The 27,551-nt window shown below is 36.8% G+C and overlaps 1 protein-coding gene across 1 annotated transcript in view; it reads left to right on the top strand.

Annotated features, from left to right (window-relative positions):
• Positions 1-27,551, top strand: part of THSD7A (thrombospondin type 1 domain containing 7A) — a 442,541-nt gene that overhangs the window by 346,884 nt on the left and 68,106 nt on the right. Inside the window, exons 8-11 of the mRNA XM_047752579.1 lie at positions 4,744-4,978; positions 9,786-9,901; positions 19,569-19,701; positions 21,297-21,400. Coding sequence (XP_047608535.1) covers positions 4,744-4,978; positions 9,786-9,901; positions 19,569-19,701; positions 21,297-21,400 — 588 coding nt within the window. The remainder of the gene's footprint in view (positions 1-4,743; positions 4,979-9,785; positions 9,902-19,568; positions 19,702-21,296; positions 21,401-27,551) is intronic.

Raw genomic sequence — 27,551 nt, 5'->3', positions numbered from 1 at the left:
AAAGTCTCCCAGATCATGCTGTTGCCAAGATTCTTTTCACCCACAGTGGTCTGCTATCAAAGAGATTAATACTGCAATAGCAGGCAACTTACAAGTATCTTAAAACTGTAATACATGGTACACTGTAACAGCCTCTTCTTTAACCTGAGTCCAGTCCACTTCCTTATCCTTATTGCCAGTTACTTCCCTGTATAAACTCTACACTTCTGTTGACAACATCAATATTGCTAATTCCCAGGATCATACCTCCCTGAGTGTCTTTGCTCTTATTTATTTTTTCTTCTGCCTAAGTAAAATCCTCCCTTCCTTCTCTCCCTTCCCAGTGAAATCCTACTCCTTCCAAACTCATCTCAATGCCTTCTACCTGAGGCATTTTTAGTCCTTCCAACCTAATGGAATCTTATAATTGCGCATCCCAGTTATACCAAATACCTCCCTTAACATAATTATTATATTCTACCTAGAATTATACTCATTTGTTTGCTTACTCCCATTACTACTTTTCTCTACTGTATTGTAAGATCCTTGAGGGTAGCAGAAACTATTTCTAACCCCTCAAGATATCCCTTGAGCCATAGGTTATCATTGCATATTGCAGTTAATACATAGGAATCCAATACATTCTGAAAAGGTTCTTTGTTTTTCAGTCTGCCATCTAAAATGTAAAGACTTCAGTGCCAAACCTAGAAACACTATAGCTCTATTAAATGTATCCTAAACAAGATTTTTATGGACTTGATGTGCAAAAGTCACTTTTTCATTTCTAAGAAGTTTCACATAATAGTTGATGTTTTTATGTGAACATGGAAATTTGTTTATAAAGCAGAATTTCATCAGAGTATTAGAAAGTCCTTCATTTCAGTGGGATGATAGGAAGCCTAGTCACATTGGTATGAAGCATATATTTTTTCTTCTTTTTGGGCCTGTGCCTGTAGCATATGGAAGTTCCTGGGCTGTGGGTCAAATCGGAGCTGCAGCTGCAAGCTGAATCCAAGCCATGTCTGCGACCTACCACACAACTTGCAGCAATGCCGGATCCTTAACCCACTGAGCAAGGCCAGGGATTGAATCCATATCCTCAAGGATACTAGTCAGGTTCTTAACTGGCTAAGCTACAATAGGAACTCCTGAAGCATATGTTTTTATGTATAAGAGGATTTTTTTTAAAATACACCTATCACTAATTTTGTCACAGGTGACATTTTATAATTTCCCCAGTACTAAGGAAATATTCCCTGATGTCTGGAATTAGGTCATCCCATAAATAATAAATTCAATATTTTATCTATCAATTTTTCAACCATAGAATTATTCCCCAAACAACATGACACACTGCAATGACTGATTACTCTGAACCATGCTTTCCAAATTGCCACATTGTTGTTATAATTAAGACCGCTTTGGGGCTTATCTATGCAAATACCTTGACATCAGAACAAAACTGCTGATGTGGCTTTAATGTGGATTAGAGCAAGAAAATAAGTAGTCTTTATGTCTGTAAACTTAACAGTCATCTTGCAGTTCTTAGACACATTATGCTGATGTTAAAGTTATTATTTTTTTCAGTCAACAAGTCAATTCCAATGTCAAAAACAATTTCAAATCAGTTTAAATAGCATTTGTCTATGCACATGAAAATGGGGTAAAGACATTATTTTGTGGGAGAATGATATTAAATATGAAGATATGGCTAAAATGGTTACGTGAAATATTTGTATTTGTTTACAGCTAGCATGTTTTTTCCTGAGTAATAAGACTGGATAAATCTAGAGCTTCAGGGTAGAACCTCATTTATTTCTCTGCAATCCAATTAGTAGGTTTTAGAATTCTTTCCTATTTAAGTCCTAAACCTGCTTCCATGCTCACTGAGCTGTGTGTTGGAGGATAGAATATGAACTGTGACAGATGTTTTCCCTTTCACGAAGCAGGAACGAAATGCTGTTGAATGCAGGTTATTCTGATGTTGATCCCACGTTCAACACTGCATAAGTGAGTCTAAATTGCAGTTGAATTCTCACGTTAACTACCTACTGCTTTATATGTTGAATAGAGGAATCCCGGGTGAAATGTTACCTAAAGATCAGTTCAGGGTATGGTGTTGTTGAGGACTTGTACCGAAATCTCAAACTTTAGGGACCGTCTTCTGAATTAGAGTCAATAGCTATTGAATCATCTTTTTTTATTTTTTAACTTTTTTTATTTTCTTTTTTATGTTGACTTTTTGAGACTTGTCTTCCTAATGTTTAAAACCCACCTCTTGCTATGTTCAACATAGCCTTCATTTACTGTCACAAATGTGGTAACCCTGGGTTACCACCATTCCACATGAACCACCAGTTATTTTCTATTCTCATGAAATCCAAAGGCTACATACATTTGAATAGATCAGACTGTTAATAAAGTAAGCAATAAATTCCTCCAATACTCTGACTTTAACAATACAAATCTTTTTATTTCCATAGTCAGCATTATAAATAGCATAGTGGTAAAAAAAACTAAGCTCCATAGATTCCTAGCTGTCACTGTGGCCACATTACTTAAGCTCTATGGGCTCATCCACTTTATAATGATGTTTAACTTGTTCAGCTGTGGCTATAAAATGAGGTCCCACCTACAAAGTACTTATAAGGGGGCTAACACATAAAAAAAGAGTTCCATATTGACAACTCCACACAACAATCTATTGATTAAAGGACACATCTGTTTTACCCTTTATCACCTCTTTAATTACTACATCCTACAATGGATGCATTTTAAAATTGCTGTACCCAAGCAGCAGTTAACATAGTTGTCATTGCTAGTACATGTGAATTTCATTGTTATACCCTAGGGGCAATAGCAATCCCATGATATTCTGACCCCCAAAAAAGAAAATCAGCCAAGGGCCATGTGAGGAAGGAAAATAAACTCTTCCTCAGTTGCCTGCATAAACCTTTTCATTGGCATATATCTCCTAGTATGATTAAAAAATGCAGTAGCAGAGTTCCCGCTGTGGCACTGTGGTTTAAGAATCTGACTACAGCAGTTGGGGTCACGGCAGAGGTGCAGGTTTGATCCCCAGCCAGGCACAGTGGGTTAAAGTATCCAGTGTTGCAACAGCTGCAGCATAGGTCACAGATGCAGCTCAGATTCAATCCCTGGTCCAGGAGCTTCTATATATGCATAGGTGCAGCCGTTAAAAATAATAATAATAAAATAAAAAATGCAACAGTATCAGTATTTGGAAATGGGTGCCAGTATCCTTTCTGGAGGAAACTGCTGGAAACAACAGGAGAACACTCCTTAAGAAACCCTGCACGGAGTTCTCTTGTGGCTCAGCAAGTTAAAGATCCGGCATTGTCACTGCAGCAGCTTGGGTGTGGGCATGGCCAAGAAAGAAAGGAAAAAAGAAAGAAAATGAAAGAGAGGGAGGGAGGGAGGAAGAAAAAAGAAAAGAGAGGGAGGAAGGGAGGAAGGAAGGAAGGGAGACAGACAGACAGACAGACAGGTACCCTGCATCAGCAATACTTTTAGTGCCACAGGTATGATGCTGTGTAAGAGAACATATACTTTGATGAGTGTGAGTTAAAATGCTACTTGAAAGATTTGGATTCTGAAGTAAAGAAATTCTAGGAGTTCCCGTCATGCCACAGTGGTTAACTAATCCGACTAGGAACCATGAGGTTGCGGGTTCGGTCCCTGCCCTTGTTCAGTGGGTTAGTGATCCGGCGTTGCCGTGAGCTGTGATGTAGGTTGCAGACGCGGCTTGGATCCCGAGTTGCTGTGGCTCTGGCGTAGGCTGGCGCCTACAGCTCCAATTCGACCCCTAGCCTGGGAACCTCCATATGCCGCGGGAGCGGCCCAAGAAATGGCAAAAAGACAAAAAAAAAAAAAAAAGAAAAGAAAAAGAAATTCTAGGAGTACCTTCCTTTTCAGTATATGTTAAAGAGTGGTATCTTTTTAAAACTAGGTAAATAAATCATAGAAAGGTATTTCAATAAGCATACAGTAAAAATTAGAGTTGATGAAAATTGCTCCACTATAGGATAATTTGCAGCTATTTTTCTTTGGGACACATAAAATGATGGTGTATTTCATACTCATATCTTAGATTTAAAGAAATATAGTATTGTCATCACTACATGTCTTCTCCAGTAATTCTATGGAAGATCATAAAGCATCAGTTGATTTTAAAGCCCCTGTTTCTAATTACCCTAAATCCTCATTCATTGAAATAAGCAGCACTTTGAAACCTGTCATTCTGATAACATTCTAAACACAGTGGGTTTCTTCCAACCATAGAGTCTCAATGCCCATGTTATGTGTGTTGAAAAATACATAGGCTATATTTGTACCTCATTTTCATCTTCTCTGAAGAATAATGGCCCCTCTGTTTGAGGTCATCCTGAGTCCTCAAAAATAAATATCATGTATACCAGATAGGGTTTTTTGAGTGGGGGAGGGAGGAGCTCACCCATAGCATGTGGAAGTTTCTAGGCCAGGGATCAAATCTTCACAACAGCAGTAGCCACTGCAGTGACAATGCTGGATCCTTTACCCGCTGTATCACAAGGGAACTCCTACCACATGATTTAAATTTAAGTCAGACCATGCTATGAGGTAAGATTAATATGCAGTTTGCAGTGCCCCAGTCGCATGTGCTAATAGGTGGCAAGCATCATCGTTCTTGTTAATTTCAAGGAACAGAGAATCATAAGGTTCTTGTTGGCACCATATCTAATCTAATATTGTCCATTTTTACAGGTGGAGCTCAGTGTCCAAATAGCAGTGCTCTGCAAGAGGTGCGCAGCTGTAACGAGCATCCCTGTACTGTGTACCACTGGCAAACTGGTCCCTGGGGCCAGTGCATCGAGGACACCTCAGTCTCGTCCTTCAACACAACTACAACTTGGAACGGGGAGGCCTCTTGCTCTGTTGGCATGCAGACAAGAAAAGTCATCTGCGTGCGGGTCAATGTGGGCCAAGTGGGACCCAAAAAGTAAGGGCTTTAGAATGACCAGTAAATCCTGTGGCCAGCCACACAGGTATTGGCTTAGGCTTCATGAAACTGAATGTTTCAGTGCTTGTCATACCTGACCTCAAGAGTTATTAGACTTCTTTGTTTTGAATACAGCCACTGATAAAGTTATAACAGCTTAAGAGTCCTGTACCTGGGATCTTTTGATGTGGTACCTACATTCAGTTTTATAGTAGCACTTTCTGCTTTTATTGAGCTAGTGAGGCAATGAAAGCAGTGCTTGCTCTAGGCCTGGCTGATCGATAATGACAATGTACAAGTCCTGGCCGTGGAGGTCATCCATGACCCCCTGTGTACCCGAAGGCTATGGAGGCTGCCGATCTAATTTAATTGGGCAGTAGCCTTCTATGATCTGCCTTTCATTTCCCTTAGAAAGTACCATATCAAAAATACTGAGGCCAATCTTATTACATCTTTTAATAGCTAAATGAATAAGCCATTTGTTCCCAAGAGAGAGCCTTGAGATAGGATGAGTGTTATGATAAGCAGGAAAACCACCGTTTTCTAACTTTCTTCATGAATAGTATAACAGCAAGGAAAACAACTTGCTAGAGGGGAGGACAAAGAACTGGAGAGTTGGCATCTTATAAGTGCCTTGTAAGGAATATAAACAAAAACATGCCATAGCTGGGCTCATCATATCTGAGAGAAAATTAATAAATCAGCACGAAAATATATTCCTCTAAAGAGGGGAAAAAAAAAAAACCTCTTTATCTTTGAAGATTTAGACAGCAAAGACTAAATTTGGAGTTTTTTTAAAGGTTTCATCTTTTATTTTTTAAATTTTTTTATGATTTTTATTTTTTCCATTATAGTTGATTTACAGTGTCTGTCAAATCAAAGTGACCCATAAATATTATATATATATATATATGTCACATTATCCTCCATCATGTCACAAGTAACTAAATATAGTTCCCTGTACTATACAGCAGGATCTCATTGCTTGCCCACTCCAAATGCAGTAGTTTGCATCTACTAACACCAAACACCCAAGCGATCCCACTTCTCTTCATATCGTGTAAATCTTTTGCCTTTTACTAAATGTGGAGATTTAGTCTTTTAAAATTCAAATCATCTCAGCCATGTGAAACATGGAAAGTAAAACTTGTCAGTTTTGCATTAGTATAAAAATGGCCTCATAATTTCCAAATATTTGGCCAAATGCTTAGGTGTTATGTGTGATCTTAGGCATGCTATATAGTAGATTCTGGCCTCAGTTTTCAAAGTTCCTTGAAAGGATTTAATGGAAAAAAAAAAAGTCATAATATAAGCATGACATAGTCTTAGAAATTGTTATTTTCTATTAAAAATTTGAGATAATTTCTTAGTGTTTCAGAGAAATGATAATAATGTACCTGATAGATGACAAACTCCAGGGAAAATAGGAATCCCATTATGAGTTGTGTTTACTAATGGCCAGGATTCTATATATTACCAGTATTTTGTGCCAGACTTTTTTTATGTACTTTGACATTAAGAACCATGTCAGAAGGGAGTTCCCATCATGGCGCAGTGGTTAACAAATCCAACTAGAATCCATGAGGGTGCAGATTCAATCCCTGGCCTTGCTTGGTGGGTTAAGGATCCGGCATTGCCGTAAGCTGTGGTATAGGTTGCAGATGCGCATGGATCCTGTGTTGCTGTGGCTGTGGCATAGGCCGGTGGCTACAGCTCCGATTAGACCCCTAGCCTGGGAACTTGCATATGCTGCAAGTGCAGCCCCAAAGAGTTAAAATATATATATATATATATATATCAGAAAATACATGCCAAAAAGACTTGGATAAATTGAGAAACTATTCCACATGTTTTAATAGAATAATGCTGAAGTTGTGATAAGTATATTAATATGCAGTATATTAAAATTCAGTAGCAGTAACAGTAGCAGTGGAAACCCTAAGTGCTGGAGGATATTGTAGGTCTTTCTGGGATAAGCACAGAGGCAGAAATATTCACTGCAAAGAGTTATAACCTGAGCAACTTGTCATGGCACAGAATGGAGTGTTGTGCTAATCTTCTACAGGTAACCTCACTCTGCTCCTGTTTTGCAGTTAATCACCTCTCACATGTTGTTGATGTTTTCCTCCCTTATGCAAACTACAGAATATTTTGCTGAACAATGGATGTATGTGCAAAACCCCATGTGTGGAAAAGCCTGGTGGATTAATGTCATTAAATCATTCAATAGGAAAGGTATCCTGAAGCCCTATGTCAAACCACCACAATAATCCATTTAAAATGTGTTTTACCCTTGCAGCCTTTACTCAATGACCTGGATATAGGTATAGATTTGTTAACTCAGGTTTACTTGGCCCTTAAAGTTCTAAAAAGTTAAGCAAATACTGTGAATTAAAAAAAAGAAGTGTTACTACCCTCATGCCTAAATGCTAGGTTCAATTCAGTGACTAATTTTCAGTACTAGCCATTTGAAACAAAAATGCAAATAGAAACCTTGTTTTAAACTCCTCTTAATAAAAGAGATTACTGTACAATGGTAAAATCAATGTTATTGATCTTATCTATCCTCCGAGTAACAAACTTCAACTCCTATCACATCTGTTTAATTTGACCTTGAATAAGATTTGGGGGAAAATCAATTCCTTGATTTAAACCACAAACACTAAATACAAACAGCACAAAGGAGAAAAGAAGCATGTTGACTGAACCAATTGCCTCACCAAAGGAAGTCTGATTTCATTTTATTGGCTGTAATCTAGGCTGTATAATTTATCTTTGTGTATTCATTTAACGGCTTTGTTGTTGGTAATTTTGTTCTCCACAGTTAGCCAAGTATCTTGCTGAGGAAATTTCTAAACTAAAACAGAATTTTGGAGGTTGTCAGTGATAACATTGTAAATTCCATTGATTTACTCAGGACTAAAATTTGAGAGTACATAATTGAGTAATGCTCTCCCATTGTTAAAGTTATAAAATTACCTCATCGAGAAGGAATGATTCCAATAATAATTGATAATCAATAATTCCATAGTTTCAAAAGAATTAACACGATTTTACCTGGGGTTTTGACATGTGTTTCCTGGTCAAGAATATAGGTTAAATTATAATTCTAGCAATTTATATGCTCAACTTGTAACAACACATTAACTTCCATGATTCACATCTAAATTTATTTGATGTCCATGACTTTAAGTAGGCATAACAATTAGGAATATCCAAACTTATTACTCAACATAAACCCAGGAAGATTATTTCTTTTAGAAATGCTGAATCCAGTATATCTTTTTAAATTCACTTTCAAATAAACCCTAGTGTTATAGAATAAGAGAGAAAGGCATGTATCTGTATAGTTGAATAGAACATAACATGTACAGATGAGATAGGATATGCAGATAAAAAATTATAAGATCTAGCAAAAGATGAAGTGTCAGCAAAGTGCCATAAATTATGGGAAGGAGATTAATGATGTTGATTTTTTTCACTCATAGTTCAGTTCTGAAAAGCTGATTAACTTACTTGTTAAAAGGCAATTTATCTTGACCTACAAAAAATTTGGCTTCTTCTATGGGGAGTATTTTTAAATCCCATTTTTCACTAACTTGCCAAGTTATTCCAGTAACAGTTATACTAATTCTTTGGTTTATTTCTTCACTACCTCTTAGCTTACTTTTCAGAGATTAATATGACCTCAAAACAGAATATCTTAGAAATCAGAACATTAAGTACTTTTAGTTATAAGAATTATGTTATTGTATTTTATTGTCCTAATATACATTGTCTTCTAGTGCTCATGACCAACATTTGACCACTAGCAATAGTAGAATCAGATTGTAAAGATACAGAAAAGAATAGGATAATTTAAAAATCTTATAATCAGTACACCATAACCAAAACAGTATGTTTAAAACTGATATATCAGCTTCCTAAAATTATCTTTTAGGAAGTAAAAACCTTATATAGTGTAAGACTTTTCAGTGTTTTGTCATTATCTTTCTCTTGTGTTCCTAATAAATATTTTCCTATATTTTTAAAAATAATAATCATTTTAAATTTACTATACTTTATGTCAAGAACATAGCATTTTGTTTTTCTTTAATTTTTTCTGCTTTACTTATACTCACTTTTTCTTTGAAAAATATTGTGACTTATAAAAACACTTCAAATATTTAAAATCCAATAATTTGAAACTTGGGACAAAATGGAAGAAAAAATAAGAATAGAGACAGTAAATGAAACCAGGAATAAAATAAAAATTGGTTATCTTAGTAATCTATACACTTTTATTATTTTATTATTTATTTATTATGAAATACATGGCTGTAAATACAACATGTACTTTTGAGTATATGCTAGAGTATATGTAGAATATACTCCATTATAAATTTATTTTATGCCAAACATATTTTGTAAATATAAACTGCAGAATAACCTGGAAAGTTATAGTTGGTAATAAATTGGCAATTTGAACTTCAGTAAATATCTTACAAAGCATGTTGGAAAATAGAAATTTATTAATGGAGAGATTGTTATAAGCAAATAAGGCATAATTATTATATTTTCTTCTGTACAGCACAATTATGATAATTGAATTTACATGTTCTGCCTTGAGAATCTTTATTGAGGTTCAGTTTGGAAGAATTATTTTTGTTGTGTAGTGCTTGTCAAATCAGAAAGGATGCTGGAAGTTGAAGAATAGATTGATGACTGTTTAGCAATTTTAGCAATGAAAATTCTGAAGATATTAAATTACCTAGTTTTCTGGATGACTGTGGAGGTAGATGCAGTCATTTCCCTTTGCTCTTCCTAGGTGTCCTGAAAGCCTTCGACCTGAAACAGTGAGGCCCTGTCTGCTTCCTTGTAGGAAGGACTGCATCGTGACCCCATATAGTGACTGGACTCCATGCCCTTCCTCATGTAAAGAAGGTATGATCTGCAGGGTTCTGAAGGTGGTTCACCTGGCAAGCCTCTCACCAGTACCTCCAAGTTCCTGTGGCTGAGCAATATTTTGAAGTTTACATGGGGGCTGGCTGTTTAATCCTGGTTTGGCATGAATGCTATAAAATTTTGGTTTCCTTCTAGAAAATAACAGAGCTTTTAGAGTACCAAACAAATGAATTTTATGCTAAAAGTGACATAAATAACTTTAGAATATAGATCAAAGTGAAAATACTCTAAACTTTATTGTAGTAATAAACTTTCCATAAACATTAATTCTAGAATGTATAGTGCCTTTATGTATTTCAAAAAGAACATACTCATGGCTTTCAGCCTACTTAGTGGCAAGAAACAGTCATGAGACCAGATTCACTAAAGATTGAATCGTGTGACCCACAGGATGGGAGTAAAGGAAAGGGGAAAAATGGGCAAATCATACCTCTGCCAACACTTAACATGCCATAGGGCATTTACAAGATGAGGATTTGTTACCAGTTTGGTTTGGTTTTGCTTTTATTACTCACAGACACAGTCCCTTTTACATCATGGCATATACTTTGATGATTCTTTACCCTTTAGGATAGGATCCTTTCTGGCAGCTAAGAAAGATGTCAACATCCTCCAGGTAACTTATGCAATGAATGAGCACAGTGTCTCTCATTGTCACAGATGACACTGTCTCCTACTTTTTATTTTACTCTTCCAACAAATAAAGACAGCTTTTCCTAAGCTCCTTTTATGCTTTCACTTATGCTTCTTGACTCTTACTAGAGAGATTCAATTAAGAATCAACTTCTAGTTTAATAACTGTTTTAAATTGTCAGAATTTTCTTAATTCTGAAAATATTACATAATAGCATAAAATTTAATAATCGGAGTTCCCATCGTGACTCAGTAGTTAACGAATCCAACTAGGAACCATGAGGTTGCGGGTTTGATCCCTGGCCTTGCTCAGTGGGTTAGGGATCTGGCATTGCCGAGAGCTGTGGTGTAGGTCACAGACATGGCTTGGATCCGGCGTTGCTGTGGCTGTGGTGTAGGCCAGCAGCTACAGCTCCAATTCGACCCCTAGCCTGGGAATTTCCATGTGCCACGGGTGCAGCCCTAGAAAAGACAAAAAGACAAAAAAAAAAGAAAAAAGAAAAAAAGGAAGAAAAACAAAAGTCTTTTAAGACATTTTAAAAGCTTTTAGGACAAAAAGAATTACATCTACTTTTTAAAAAAATGTTAATGGCGTTAATCTTATTTATAAGGCAATGTTGTATGACATTTTTATCCAGATTTTCTTCTTTTATACCCTTATTTCCTTAAAAACTAAATAATATATGATACCCTTTAGTTTGGTCATAATCAGCAATAGAATTGTACTTTCTCATCGGTTAATATTTCTGTGATAATTATTGGTTATTCATTACTACAATGAAAAAGATTACTTATTGCAGAGAATTTTTATCCTTGAACATTTTGTTCTGGATTTTTTATACTGGATGTTTTGTATTGGTATGAGATAGGTCATTTACTACTAATTTCAAAACATTAATAATGTCATGCAGATTTAACATATGTAAGAAAAATTTTTGAAAGTAGAAAAAACTTTGCCTTTTCTTTATTTGGGGTATTTCCTTATATTGAGTAAAGTATTTTGAAATAATAGCTCTCCTGGTCTGAAGTATTTCAAGGAAACAAAATACAAAAATTAAACAGTAAAGATTCCATTAAATTGATTCTAGGATAGTTAATCCTAAAAAAGAGGAATTGGGTAAAATATTCTCATTTCAGTAGACCTTCATTTGAAACTAATTTGGGATATTAGAATATGTCAGTGAATTAGGAACCAGTTTAGCTAATCTATGGATTTGTTATCTTCTTATGCATTACGTATGCCTGGAAAGGGAAGAAATATAAATATAACTTACTGATTAAAAAATCTTTCATGAGAGTTCCCATTGTGACTCAACAGTAACAAACTCGACTAATGTCCAAGAGGATGTGGGTTCCATCCCTGGTCCTGCTCAGTGGCTTAAGGCTCCAATGTTGCCATGAGTGCAGTGTGTGTTGCAGATACAACTTGGATCCTGTGTTGCTGTGGCTGTGACATAGGCCAGTAGCTGCAGCTTCGATTGGACCCCTAGCCTGGGAACTTCCATTTGCTATGGGTGCAGCCCTAAAAAAGAAAAAATAAAATTAAAAAGAAAAAAAACTATCATTGAAAATTAAATAACATGATTTTCATTTTGATGATGATTTTTACAGTACTAAGAAATATATTTACTTTTCTCTTACCTCTTAGAAAATAAAAAAAAAATTATGTGTCAAACTGGTAACTTATATAAGGCTCTGTAAAAACATTTTAGCAGATAGATGAGGGAACAAATAGATTGTTAATACTCATCTGTAATATATGCATAAATACTGCATTTCTAATTTAATGATTACTGTATTTAATTAGCACATTGGTGGCTCCTATAGAGAACTTCAAAGCAGCTTTTGATCTTATTTAAAATATAGAACTCTTCTACATAGATCAGATAATGTAAGACTAACATGATTCAATAACAAGATTTAGTGGTACAACAGAAAGAGCTGTAGGAAAAGGAAAACCCATTGTGGGAGGAAATATTAGGGAAAATCTTATTGAAAAGAAGGTAGAGAGCCTTTTTTGAAAGAGAGATTGCGTAAAAGAATCCCAAGGGTGGATCAAAGCCATCAGGAAAACTCTTAATGACCATGAAAAAAGATGTGTTGTTGAGAAGAAGGCGGGATCCAGCCCACTGGAGCTTGGAATGTGTAGAGGAAAGTCAAGATGTGAAGTTGGAAAGAAGAATGTAGGCAGGTCATCCAAGATCAAATTAGACTTACTCATATGGTAGGAAACAATTTTAGTTTTTGAACATAAAAATGAGTAGTGAGTTTCATGATTTAATGGAATGAGTGGACTTGGAATCAGTAAATCTCGTTTGGAACCTATCTTGGCCACATAGCAGCTAAGTGACCTTAAGGGAGATACTTAATCTCTCCAAGCCTTGGATATAACATCTATGAGTTGTTCTATGTCAAAAAAATGAGATAACATATGGTAAAGTGCTCTTTGCTTTGTGAGTCATGGTTCAACTAAAACATAATTTCTTGTCTATAGTGATTATAAGTTCCTGTAGTAGAAGAGGCATTACACATTGCATATGCTCAGTATCTGATAAATGTTTTAACTTGGTGTATCGAAAACATCCTTTCTTAGAAGTTTAATTACATGTCAATGTGGGGAAAATATTTAGATCATGATTAAGGAGAACTTACTGATACAAATTTCTAATTGTTATTAGGATTTGCTGGTACATTTACTATAATTGTTTTTAAATGCTTTGCTGTGTCATTAAACATTATATATATTATTTAAGCAATCATTCTTTTTTCATTCTAAGAGATTTTTCAAATAACTGTAATGTACTGGGCACAATTTTAAATATAAAGGATGAAGTCAACAAAGAAATCAATTTTCATGTTCTCTAGAAGCTTACATTCTGGTGGTATGAGACAGAAAAAGCATTTAGTGATTGTTCTAATGTTTCATTGTATGTGAAGGGTGCAGGGTAGGCGAGAAGAAGAAGATATGACATCATTTTGGAATGTACAAAAGTGGGCAGGTTAATAATATGTAATAGAATTTGTGATAGACAACATGGAGTTCCCATTTAATCATGTATTTTAAAAGGGGTTGTTCAGCACAGTTGCCAGTGTTTCTTCAGCCATGTTCAGTTGTTTGAGTGAAGGAAAGACGTAGGGAAAGAATTAACATTGATTAAGGTCGGGACTTTTCCAGAAGAGTACAAGAGAAAGAGGAACCAAGAGTCAAGGGTGTTTTCAAGGGAGTGCTTATAATAATAATGGAGAATGGAATCTAAAGTGGGTCAAAATGGAAGTAAGGTCATGAAGGGGATGATGTGTTGAAAAGGTGATTGGGAAGGTGGAGTGGCACTCTTAATGGAGTTTGAGGAATTTTAGTAAGAGGAACTTTCACCTTTAGTAAAGTATGTGAACTGGAAGGTTAGGTGGAGTAACCAGAAATTAAGATGTTTAGGATGAGAGTGTGCAGGTATTGATGATGATATCATTGGGGGATGAACAGAAGAGCTAATAATTGATGCATGATGCAGGAAAAGGTCATTGGAGGTGAGGAGGTACAGTAACTCAGAGTCCAGTGACTTTGATGGAATAACTACCAGAGTGGATGCCAGAACCACTGGTGGCAGAGGTAAGAAGAACAAGGATTATAGTGAGCAGTGTTCTAAAGTCATTAATTAATGGAATGTTGATAGATGACTGCTACAAAGTTAATAACTGATGATAAAGTTGATGACAGGAGCTTCAGAGAAGTTAGAGATTTCTAAAGGTAAAAGGGAGGAGAAAAGACTAGGAAATGGTTAGTAGAGCCAACCTCCACTGGCAGGGAATATGAAGGAAATATTCTAAGGAGTGTTTGAAGGGGAGAGCCACTGTTTTTCACTGGGTACAGTTGTGGAAAGATTAGAGGATGGAAAAGAATGAGAAATTGAATAGATTAGGCACAGAATGTGTGCCAAGGTCCAGGTGATGTGCAAGGAGGATCAGTGGGTGCTAGTTTCTTGTGGTAAGTGACAGACATATGAGATTTAATGGGTTTTAGTTGGATGGTCTCTTGGAGGAAGGTGGTTAACTGCTGTAAATTAAAATGCATGGTGCCACTAGGATACTAGTCTCTAGATCTCCTGGGTGGTAATGGCTAAAAAGTACAAGAATGCCAGCTCAAAAATCTGCTGTCCTGAGAGCAAGAGGCTCTGAGAGATGAGGCTGTGTTTGGCCAAACTGATGAACTCATCACCAGCAGATTAGCCCTGCCTGTTCTATTTGGCGGCTCTATATTGAGTTGCCCAGAAGAAGAGGCTTTCATAAATCTTAAACTTAGGTGCTCAGACTTTTAAAAGAATAGCTGTAATTGCGTATTGAAGAATAAAGATTAGGAGGTAGTGGTGCAGTTGCTATTGGACAGCAATGACAGGATGCTTTGTGTGCGGGGAGAAGCCTTTTCTGTTTTTCCTGTAGACTGCTGTAACTAAGAATAAAGATACAATGGTATTATAGAAAACTAGCCTTTTGTTGTAGGGAAAAATAAAGCAATGACATGTTAGTTTTTCATTATTTGGCATGAAGTGGAAATAAGCCAAGCTTCGTTGAAATTACACTGACTTCCGTATACAATTTTAAAATGCTAAAAAAAAAAAAAAAGTTAAATATTCAGTGATAAATAATAGCAACAGAAAATTAATTCAGGAATGAAGAAGTTCTTTTAAATTTAATTTTGTAGGTGAAATCTACATTTTGTAAGTATTTTGGACTTAGGAAAATGTGGAGCTCCCCTTCTTTTTAAAGTCACTTGAAATAGGTAAAATTACAGTATAGGATTACAGAAAATGGAACAGAGCAGCTTAGGATTCCAGGAAGAACAGAAAGAGTGATTTGAAATGGCACCGAGCCCTCACTCAAGATATGTCTTGAAAAATCAATGCTGATAAAGATCAATATTTGAGTAGAGTCATTTAATCCTTAAAACAGCATACTTGATAACTTTTCCAGATTTTCATAAATGTTTATAAAATGATTTATTAAAGATGGAAAACATTTATGCATATAAATTATTTGTAGCTCCAATCTTAAAAAAAAAAATCAGTTCTTTTGACCAAATATACATTTGACTGCTCAAATTCTGTTTGCTCCTTTTTTCTTACTACATTTATTGACCTGAGGGCTAGAAGGAATATTGCAGAGGCGTCTTTTCTACCTTGATGCCCTCAAGTAGTACTATTCTAGAATTAACCCCCAAAAGTCTGAAAACTGCCTTTATATTTTGCCTTTCCCCTTCTATGTCCCATCACTATGCTGCTCTAGCCTACCATATATCACACTTCCAGCTTAACCAGTCTTAGTTTTGCCTGCCCTTTAAGTCTTTTCATCAAGGAATTTCTCCAGTGAAATTTGTCTTGAATGTCTTAAGATATCTGAAAAATGTGTAACTGAGGGAGAGATTACATATCTTCTGAATCTCTGCTGCCCATTACCACACAGATGTTTTCTAAATATATAATCCTTTTTTTTCTACCTATCCTAGATAGGTATTTTCAAGTATAAACACTACAGAAATACTTCTTTATTTTTCCCCTTCTCATTATTTCCAGTGAACAAATACTTTAGTTCATATTAACACTAAACAAAAGACTTCTTACCCATGTGCATAATGCTATAAGAAAATTGATTAAAAGGAGTAGAATATGCTTTTTTTTTTTTTTTGGTCTTTTGTCCTTTTTTTAGGGCCACACTTGAGGCATATGGAGGTTCCCAGGCTAGGGTGCTAATCTGTTGCTGCTGGCCTATGCCAGAGCCACAGCAATGCCAGATCCAAGCCACGTCTGCAACCTACACCACAGCTCACGGCAACACCGGATCCTTAACCCCACTGAGCGAGGCCAGGGATTGAGCCCGCAACCTCATGGTTCCTAGTTGGATTCGTTTCTGGAATTCACGACGGGAACTCCCAGAATATGCTAGTTTATAATCCAGTTAGGAAGAAGTGAAATAAATGTGTTTGCTAATTCAGCAAACATTTTTTTAGCCTTTACTCTGTGTGATCATTGCTCAGGTGCTGAAACACAAAGATAAATGGAAGCTATGAATATATTCCCACCACGTACAATAATTTGGGTGTAAATACATAGAGGAAGCTATGAAGGTTGTAAAATTCCATGTTGGCCAGCTCAAATCATTAGTGAGGAACCTTCCATTTTTAGTAATTTATCTTTTGTGATGTGTGCTGTAGCTTTCCTTTTGCTCTCTGATGTGAGAGCTCTATAACCTGGCTGAGCTCTATAGTGCTCTTTCTTTGAGTGTACAGATAATTTGTTAACTAAGGTCTAGGAAGAAATGAACCTTCCAGTGGATAGAGACATGGGATGTCATGACTTCCTATGTAACCCTATTAAACTTCCTCTCCAGGTGTTATGGCTTTGGAATGTTCCCCTTTCATCAGGTCGTAATCTCTATCATATGGGCTGCACAAGGTTAAGGTGTTTGAACTTTTTTATAGGAATAAATGGATGGCCATTGCAGAATCAATTATGGGTGTGAAAAGAGTTATCATAGTCTTATATATCAAGTACAAACCTGTGGAGATGTGAGGAGAAGGCACTGAAATGTTTCAGCATTTTATATTAGGTGACTTTTTGCTTTCAGATCAATAAAGTAGAATTGGAACACCAACATTTGATTGCTGCTTCCCAAATCTGATTAGCCTGGGATGGATACCAGCTGATATCTAGGTAGTTAATGATCAGGAGCTTCAGTCTGTAAGGTGCCACTGATGCTGATCTCATCATCCCTCCGAATCCCTTGGCTTCAATTCTATGTCTCCTTTTTTATCTGCAGGTTAAAAAGGGCTGGAGAGTTATTGACTCTAAGAATTTTGACCACCTGGGAAACAAAGATCTGCTCTTCTGTGTTCTTTCCCTCTTTTCCCTGTTAAAATGCAAGCAAACATACACCTCCCTCCTTCCCTTAGTTCTAAACAAATAAGAATGGCCATTTAGTTTGTGTATTCTTTTAAAAAGATTAAAGATAGATTATAAATATAAAGCAAAAGAAAAATAATAGAAAGCATAAAAAAAATGAGTCAGATAGTAAATAGGGTGGAGGGAGGGGAGAAGAAGAGAAACATAATCATATAAAATGAGAGCTAAGGTAAGCCCCTGCAACTGAGAAGAAAATTAGTTCTGAGTTTCTGTGAACAAGGCAATAAAATAGAAGCATAGTGGATTATTTGAACAGATTGTCAAAGGAAGCAAAATTTTTCCTAACTCTAAATTATTAGAAGAATTTGTCACCTGGGCCTTAAAATAACAGTCATTGAACAATATAATGGATGTAGATAGTGTTAGCAATTAAAAGTCCTGTTGGCACCTCTTAGAGCTTTCTTAGGAAATGATATTTAATATGTAAAATTGCAGCTGGCATTCAAACTACAATTGCTACAGTTTTAAAGAGTCTATAACAGTATTTTCCAATATTTTTGTCTCTCTGGTACCCACTACCTCCAGCTCCCAGTCCCCTACTTCATTACCTATAGAATTCCAACTATTCACTAACATAGTTAATGCAGTCATTAATAGTACATTCCTACTATGGAAATAAGCCTAAAAATTTATGTGCAAACCCTAGAACCTGAAATTGAGATGAGACACACATGGCCAATTATCCCAGTAGATCTGAAACCTGGCTGTTTATCAGCGCTTCCTGGCAAGCTTTGTAAAAAATCAGATTCACACATATCCACAGTTTCCCTCCTCCAGCTCTCAGTGATTCTTATTTAGTATTTCAGGGTATCTGATGAGAAATCTGTTTTTTTGTTTGTTTGTTTTCAAATAAATGTTCCTATGTAGTTAGACCTTTAGGAATCACTACTCTGATCCATTCTCCCATATAATACAGGAAACTCCAATTCCCATGGGAGTCAGAGACCAGACCATGCTGAGGGATACCCTGACTTCATGTGAGAGCATGTTCTGTTACTGGGAACTTCTAATTGTCAAATCATATTTTCCTACAGACTGATTTTTAAGAATGTTTCATTTTGTTTCTGATTAAATGTTCATTGTTAGAAGCTGCTAACCCTTCTAAATTTCCATTTCTGTTGTCTGCAGATCAAATATTTAATGATCTTGCAAAAAATGTAAATGCATCAGGGGACCTCTGTTGAAGTGATTGTTTAGGGAATTCTTTTATAAGTGAATTTGTGACGTGAAGCTATTCATCTTTAAAGTGTATATATTGTGAGTTGGGATGTATTTTATTAAAGTTGTCAAGTCGTATATATTATGTATTTCTCATAGTAAAATATTTTGAGCATCTTTATATCAGCAGTAGTCTCAAGTTGATATCTTCATTGAAGATAAATCTTGACTATTTCCATTGTTTCTTTTAACACAATTTGTAGTAGTTTACTCATAGTAATTACTGTACTTTTAAATGCTTCTCTAAAAATTCTGCCTCTAGGAAGCCACTTTTGTTTCACTACTACAGTTTGGGTGTTTAGGATGTGCTCTGAATTGAAGATCTTAAACTGTTTAACATGAATAATAAATGACTAGAATAATTAACGAGTCATACCTTTCAAATTAAGTGAATAGCAAAGAAATAAAACTTCACATTAAAACATTGAATATATTCTCCCAAGAAAGATTCATTAGATGTGTATGAGTCCCGTATGGTAAACAAGGCTATGTGAAATGGCATGAAAATAAACTTAAGGTAGAGGAAAATAAATTAATTAAATCTGTCATATGTCTCAAGGGGAAAGAGACTTACAAAAGCAAAATCACTTTGTAACTGAGCATGAGGAAGGCTAGCTGACTATGGAACTATTTTCCCCATTCTTCACATTTTTAGAGTAAATTGGGTTTTCAATATAAATGGTCTTTCCGAGAACTTAGGAAATGGCTAGACTAGATGAGGCCTCTCATTCAGGTATGTCAAAGTATGTGTAGCTGGAGGCCATGTAATTTCTTCACATAGGCTAGTAGTTGGAGATTCTTTTCTCAGTGCAGAGAACAGAGGTTAAAAATCTGACTCTTTCCAGGAGACTCTGGAATCAGGAAACAGACTCGGCACCGGGTCGTCATTCAGCTGCCAGCCAACGGAGGCAGAGACTGCACGGATCCTCTCTATGAAGAGAAGGCCTGTGAGGCCCCTCAAGTGTGCCAAAGCTACAGGTAATGGAGTGAACGAAAAGCCATGTGAACAAAGCACAAAGCAAAATATGTCAGGTCTGCATCTTCTTAACAATGAGAAGAGGAAGCCAGCACAGCCCTGCTGACTCAGTGGAGCTGGAGATATTTATGATAGTGGATACCATCTCTTGCCTCTTTCAAAGAGCTGCTTTGCTGCCAGAATCTTCTCCAGGGACACAAATACTGTGTAAATGGCCAAGCTATATTGTCAGCTTCAGGAGTTTGAGGAAATGTCTTATGTTGATATAAACAATATGAAATGCAGATAAGTGATGTATAGTTAGGAAACACATGCTTTAGGAAGCAGTTCTTTTGCACTTCTAGGAAGAGCCTAAGCATTCCTCCCTTGGCTCCAAAGAGCACCTGTTCCTCATAAATGCTGGCTTCTGGGCTCATGAAGTGACTTCTTTATCTCAGTGATGTTAGTGAGATGTCTATTCTGTTCATTTGCAGCCACCTCAAGGAAAAGTAAGGTAGTTGAAGCTATATATCATCATCTTGATAATTATTAGAGAAAATTTTTCTTGTCACTATTTTCAAAAAGCATCTAATTGAAACTTGATATGGTGTATAATTGCAGTCCTGACAATAAATGAAATATTATGCCATCAGTTGATGGAATGTGTGATCACAAAAATAATAATTTAAGATGAAATTGATGGCACATTTGCCATCTTAATTTATCTGTATTAATTCTGAGATGACAAACAGTGTAATTACATGCTTACATGATGAATATTAACTATTAGCCCAAACTTATTTAGGGGATTTGTTTTTGTGAAGCATATTATAAATTGCAGCTTCTGAATTATCCCTACAATGCTAATCAAAAAGCACCATGCAGGAGTTTCCCTTGTGGCTCAGTGGAGATGAACCCAACTGGTATCCATGAGGACACAGGTTCAATCCCTGACCCTGCTTAGTAGGCTACGGATCCATCATTGCCAAGAGCTGTGGTGTAGGTCACAGTTGCATCTTGGATCTGGCATTGCTGTGGCTGTTGTCTAGGTCAGCAGCTGTAGCTCTGATTCAACCCCTAGCCTGGGAACTTCCATTTGCTGTACCTGCAGGCAAGAAAGAATAAAAGAAAGGAAAGACAAAAGGAAAGACAAAAGGAAGGAAGGGAGGAGGGAGGGAGGGAAGGAAGGAAGGAAAGAAAAAAAGAAAGAGAAAGAACGCACGCACTATGTGAAAGTCCTCATGATTTGAATGCAATTTTATAACTTGAATATAAAATAAATATACCTTATTTAAATGGAAGACATCACTTCTGGTACTGTTACATCTGCTGGCAGTCTTAACATTAAAAAGGCTAAATGGTACTTGTAGAGTCCATTCTTATAAAACGTGACTGTGATGGACTCTTGTCTCCACTGCCCTACAAAGTACATTTATATTTATTGCTGCTTTTTATAATTCCTTGATGAAGATCTAAATTAAATGTCGATAGGACTGAGCATTGTCAAATAAATTCCTTTTTGCAGTTGTCAGAGTCATGGTTCCTTGCCACTCTTATCTCTCTGATTTCCTTGGCATTTTTGCTCCTTCTCTATGAGGCTTCTGTTCTTCCCTTGTAGGTGGAAGACTCACAAATGGCGCAGGTGCCAGTTGGTCCCCTGGAGCGTGCAGCAGGAGAGCCCAGGAGCTCAGGAAGGCTGTGGGCCTGGACGACAGGCAAGAGGTAGGAGGCCTCCTACCACAGTTGATGTACTCTTCATTTCTCCAACATCACTAACTTAACCACTAGCTTGAAGAATTTGTCACTTTGATGACATGCTATGTCAACACAGCAGAGCAGATAAGAATCTGCTGGCACCCATGCTACCTCACACTGGAAAAAGGAAACCTGTCTTTGGAAATTGTGTCCTTTGTTCTTTGATATGAGTTCATAACTCCTCTGGTTGAACTTTCCTCTCATTCATATCTAGAAGACAATCAGGCCAAGCTTTTAAGAGGGTTATGTATGACATATATTGTACACTGCAGCTTGTTTTCTTTGTTAATCATGTTAGGCTTGTGGCTCATGCCATTCTATAACACTCTGCTTGTCCCTTAGCAATCAATAAGATCCTTGCCCATATGCATTATATATGTGCATGCATATAATGTAATATAATAGGTTGACTTTCCAGAAATTCTCAGCAACTCAGCAGTGACATCCTTATCATTGTCATGGCTACCCCCAATTCTGTTTGTATTTAGTACTGATTTTTAAATGGCAGATTTATGTACTCAAAACCTACCATATGTGAATTGCAATCTGTCAACACTACTAGGTAACATGGAATCCTGCAGAAATGAGTGATGGAAAATGCCTCCAGCTTGCCATGATTATTTACATGATTATTGCTAGAGATTATGGATAATACTTACATTCCAGCTTTGGAATGTGTTATTTATACATGTAGCAAAATTCATAAAGATTGCATAATTCTTTTTACTCATATTGACTTTTTTTTTTTGTCTTTTTGCTATTTCTTTGGGCCGCTCCCGTGGCATATGAAGGTTCCCAGGCTAGGGGTCGAATTGGAGCTGTAGCCCCCGGCCTACACCAGAGCCACAGCAATGCAGGATCCGAGCCACGTCTGCAACCTACACCACAGCTAATGGCAACGCCGGATCGTTAACCCACTGAGCAAGGGCAGGGACCGAACCCGCAACCTCATGGTTCCTAGTTGGATTCGTTAACCACTGCACCACGACGGGAACTCCTACTCATATTGACTTTTAGCATGCAGTTCCTGCTTCATACTTAAAATGTGGCTAAATATGTAGTGGCATACATAGCCACCTTTCCCTGATTCATAAAAACATGTTTTGCACCCTCATTGGTAGTTATATATTTGATGATGATGCAAAAGTCTTAATATATAGAATAAGATTCCAGTTTTGCTAGAGGACAAAAGGACTCCCTTTTCTTTACAGTGAAAAAATTGCTTTTTTTCAATTTGAGGAAAATGGCTTCTTTTTTATAAAAATCTTCTGATCATTGTCACTTTAGAAATCTTGGTTTGAAATAAAAATGTTAGATTATAGTGAATATTAACTATCTAGTGATTTTTTAGCATTTTGTATGCTTATTTTTCATTATGTATCCTCCACCATCAGCTTCTGCTAAAAAATAAATGCCTTCTTTTATAGTTATAGAGACTTAGGTATTTAGAATTGAAAGTCATTCTCCCCATTTCAAACCATTCATGGAGAAACATTGATATCACACCTTCTTGTCATGCCCTGCTGATTCCTCCTTGAATCAAGCACATATTTGCATACAATTTGGACTCTTCATAGAGTTTATAATGAAAACAGGCATGAGTTTGGGATTCAGGAAGTAGAAGTTTCAGTCCCAGTTTTTTCACTGTAAAGTCCAGTTTTTTCAATGTGAGTTATTCATATCTTTACCTTTCTGGATTTCAGTTTACTTAGACGGGAAAAAAGAAAAGAAAAGGGAAGGAGGCTGGACCAATTTATTTAGGATTATTCTAATTTTCGTATTCTACCATCTTTGCGCAGATAATATCCAGGTATCAAAGTGTGACCTGAAGTTAGATAAAGCAGATGAAAACCATATTTTTTTAAACAATTTATATAACAACTTTACTGAATTCCTTTCTATTTTGAGTTCAGTGATAAGGTAGGTACATTTTATATAAGTCTGTTTTACTATGTTTTAGCTATACTTTTTTTTTTGTCTTTTTGCCTTTTCTAGGGCCACTCCCACGGCATGTGGAGGTTCCCAGGCTAGGGGTCTAATCAGAGCCGTAGCCATTGGCCTACGCCAGAGCCACAGCAACGCGTGATCCAACCCGAGTCTGCAACCTACACCACAGCTCACGGCAATGCTGGATCCTTAACCCACTGAGCAAGGCCAGGGATTGAACCCACAACCTCATGGTTCCTAGTTGGGTTCGTTAACCACTGTGCCACCATGGGAACTCCTGAAAGCCATATTTTTGTAGACGCTAGAGGAGGAAATCTAAGATACGGTGGTAGTTACACAAGGGTGAAAACAGCTTCAGTTACAAACTCTGTTACTTAACTGTACAACCTTGGTTTATTCATTTCCTCCTGAGGACAAGGATATAAAAATCCTTAAAGTGCTTTGCACATATTAAGTCCTCATTAAATGTTCCTTCCTTCCGCTTTCCTGTTAGATCATGCCTTAGTAAATGTGCACATAGATCATAGTAGGCATAAAAGCAACAATATTATTAACATGACTCTTATTTTTTGACACAATCTGTGTAAAAACTGCTCTTTCTGTGATTACCACTGATCTTGTTACCTTTCCAAATCTGAAAGCTTCAGCTTATTCCTCATCTTGGGTGACTATTTACCCACCCCCACTGTGAAAAGGGATCTTCAGCTTCCTCAATGATACTTTCTCCTGCCCCCCCCCCCTTTTTTTTTGTCTTTTTAGGGCTGTACCCACTGCATATGGAAGTTCCCGGGCTAGGGGTCAAATCCGAGCTGCAGCTGCCAGCCCACACCACAGCTACAGCATTGTGGGATCTGAACCGCATCTATAGCATACACCACAGCTCTTAGCAATGCAGGATCCTAAACCTACTGAGCAAGACCAGGGATTGAACCCACATCCTTATGGGATACTAGTTGGGTTCGTTACCACTGAGCCACAACAGGAACTCCTCTCCTGCCTTTCTGAATGTCCCCTCTTTTGGTTTCTTGTTACTGGTGCCTCTTCCTCTACCTGTACTTAAATAATGCCTCCTCATCTTGGCATACTTGTCAGACTACTTTATCTCAGCAATCTTACAGTATGTCTGGGAAGAGAAGTTTGGACTATAACAAGTAATTTCTGCATCATTATAGTTAGAAGAACCCCTTTAATTTCTATATGAAAATAATCTTTTTCTTTGTTACCTTAATAGATTATTTTTTTTATTAGAGCCTATATTCCTACAGAGACATGAAATGGGAAGAATTAAGAATGTAGAAATATATTTTACTAATGGCAGAAAAGCCAAAAACTCTTCCTTTGGTGGCCATGGCTGTTTTCAGAACTCTGTATGATTGAACCTCTCAGACCCTTGCTATTTGCATCTTTTCCCTTATCCAGTCATAGACTGAGAAAACACCAACTTGTGCTACTTTTTAGTAATTAAAATAATCGTTTAGTAAGGATTAATATCAATAGCAAAGACTGTAGAGAAGCTACTCCCTTCTCTCTAATATTTCAGACTTTCTAATTCAGGTCACTCATACAACCATGTTTGCACTCAGAGGTTGTATAGAAAGAGCCATGACTGTCAGGAAAAAATGAAGATGTTCAAGCAGGGAACTTACATTTGTTTAGGGAAATGAGATCACTGGTAACATCAGCCAACAAGTAGGAGTTAAAGCCTGAAACCAATATACTACAAAAGCAGTCATTTGAAGCTAAAGAGCTTAAGAAAGATCTAAAGGATGAGCTGGGACTTGACTTTTACCGTAGTATTAGAATAAGTAGAAAGGAGAAAAGAATACAAAATAAGATCAACTCTATAAGCTAAGGATTTGAGGTAAGAAAAACAAAAACATTAAATGTGTTCACAGAAAAGTAGGTAGATTGAAGCTCTGAAGATGTGAGCTGGAGCCTGGGGTAATTTTGTAGAGGGCTATAAATGTCAAGATCAGTATTTTAGACCTTGTTCAATAAGAGGTAGGAGCAAGAACCTGATGAAAGCAGTGTTTTATCTGTCAGCATGTACAGAATAAGTTAAAAAGATGAGACACATGGGTCTGGATGCAGCCGGGACTCTGTTTTAGCAATGCAAGGTTGAAATAATAAGGACTCAGACTGGAACCACTGTAGCCAGAATGGGCAAAAATAAGGGGATTTTTCAACACAGTGTAGAGGAAAATAATTTTAGGACTTAGCAGACAATAGCAGCAGAAGTAAACATAAATAAGTCAAAAATCATATGATTTTTTAACTAAAATATTTTTGGCTTGAGAATATCTATAACATTTGTGAAAATTCTTGGGTGTAAAAGCAGAGCTAATTTTCAATAGTGTATTTTCTATATTGTGCATTAGTGGTGATGGTAGGGAAGCTAATAGGTTATACGCAAGTATGCATTTGAAATGTAGAAATGTAGTTACAGATATACCTTAGGAAAGCAGATATAAATTTGGTTAACATTTCCATAAAGAGATGAAGCTATAGGAGAAGCTAAGAGTTCTAAAATATATTGTATATAGAAGAAAAAGTGTTTATTGTATTTTTCCATTAATAGATTTCCTTTTCTCTAAAACCTCTTTGCATCTGTATACTCTTTAAGCATTTCTTTGTACCTAAAGGACTTAAATGGTATTCACTTTAAATTACTGTTTTCTTGGAGTTCCCACTGTGGCTCAGTGGGTTAATGATCTGGCTTTTCCTGTGGCATTGCCGGATTGATCACCAGCCCAGTGTAGTGGGCTATGGAGCTGGCATTGCCAGAGCTGAGATGTAGGTCACAGATGTGGCTCAGATTTGATCCTTGGCCTGGAAATTTCCATATGGCACAGATGTAGCCATTAAATAAATAAATAAATAGGAATTTTTATTATACATGCCTTATCAAACTACTGATCTAGATCAGTGGTCAACAAACAAGGGCCTATGGGACAGATCTAACCCACAGCCTGTCTTTTGGGTTTTGATTTTGGTTTTTTTTGTTTTTTTGTTTGTTTGTTTGTTTTTCTTTTGCAATTTATTGCAACACAGTGACACCCAGTTCTTTACCAGTTGCCTATGGCTGTTTTCATGATACTAGAATAATATCAAGTAATTTTGACAGAAACCATAAGGCCCACAAAGCCAAAAATATATACTTTCTAGTCCTTTGCAAAGTTTGCTGACCCCTGGTCTAAACTCTAAAGCCATGTAGTCAATGACATAGCCAACTTCTAGTAGTACTGAATAGTCTTTACTCTATAGCACCAGAAAATCCCTAACTTTCATCTGGTCTCTTGAGACAAAGTTTTCAAATGTAATTCGTGAGTAAAGAAACTATTTTAGAGTTATAAAAGTAGTAGATGTTAAAGACTGTGTCAGGAGTAAAAAATGTCATGAAGATGAAATTGCAGTATTCTTTGGGGGGTTTAGGAATAAAATTTTGATTCTGAAACCTTTAGTAGTAAAAATAAAAATAAAAGTAAAAAAGAATTAAAGCTGAAACCAGTTAATACATGAGATATGGAAGACAAGAGAGAAAAGGTCCTCACAGTTTCCCTGTGTAGAAGATGGTAAATCATACCCAAGAACTGGACATTAACTCTTCATTTACAGGAAATTGATCACGATGGCAGAGTAAGAGGACTTAAACCTCACATTCCCATATAAACACATCAGAAACACATCTATGTATAGAACAATTCTCACAAAAAATAATTGGAAACTGGCAGAAGGAACCTGGTACAACCAAGGCTGTAAGGAAGATCCACACAAAATTGGGTAGGAAAGGAGGAAAAAGGATCAAGTCAGGACCTATCCCCTGGGAAGGGATTCAGAGGGAAGGGAGGATACATGGGCAGACATCCACCCTGGGGAGTGAGTGGTGAGAGCCACAGATCAGGCACCCCATTGCTAGTATCCTAAGCAGGGAAGACAAGTCACCTTTGATGATGAGAGGACTGCTGAGACTAATAGGAGGGCTGCGGGACCTGAGGAGTGCATTAACACTGGCTTGTCCCTGAAGACAGGTGGAGTGAGGTCTGCTATAGCACCTGCTGGGTTTCCCAAGAATGCTGGGGCTCACATCCCAGTCTGAGCTGAATGAAGGCTCCAGCCCCACTCACTCCATGTCATAGCACAGCACCAGATCTGGAGCAGCAGTGACTCAGGA

The sequence above is a fragment of the Phacochoerus africanus genome, chromosome 11 (genome assembly GCF_016906955.1).
Source record: "Phacochoerus africanus isolate WHEZ1 chromosome 11, ROS_Pafr_v1, whole genome shotgun sequence".
Taxonomy (NCBI): Eukaryota; Metazoa; Chordata; class Mammalia; order Artiodactyla; family Suidae; genus Phacochoerus; species Phacochoerus africanus.
The sequence above is the reverse complement of the archived record's forward strand: the minus strand, read 5'-3'. Positions and strand labels throughout refer to the sequence as shown.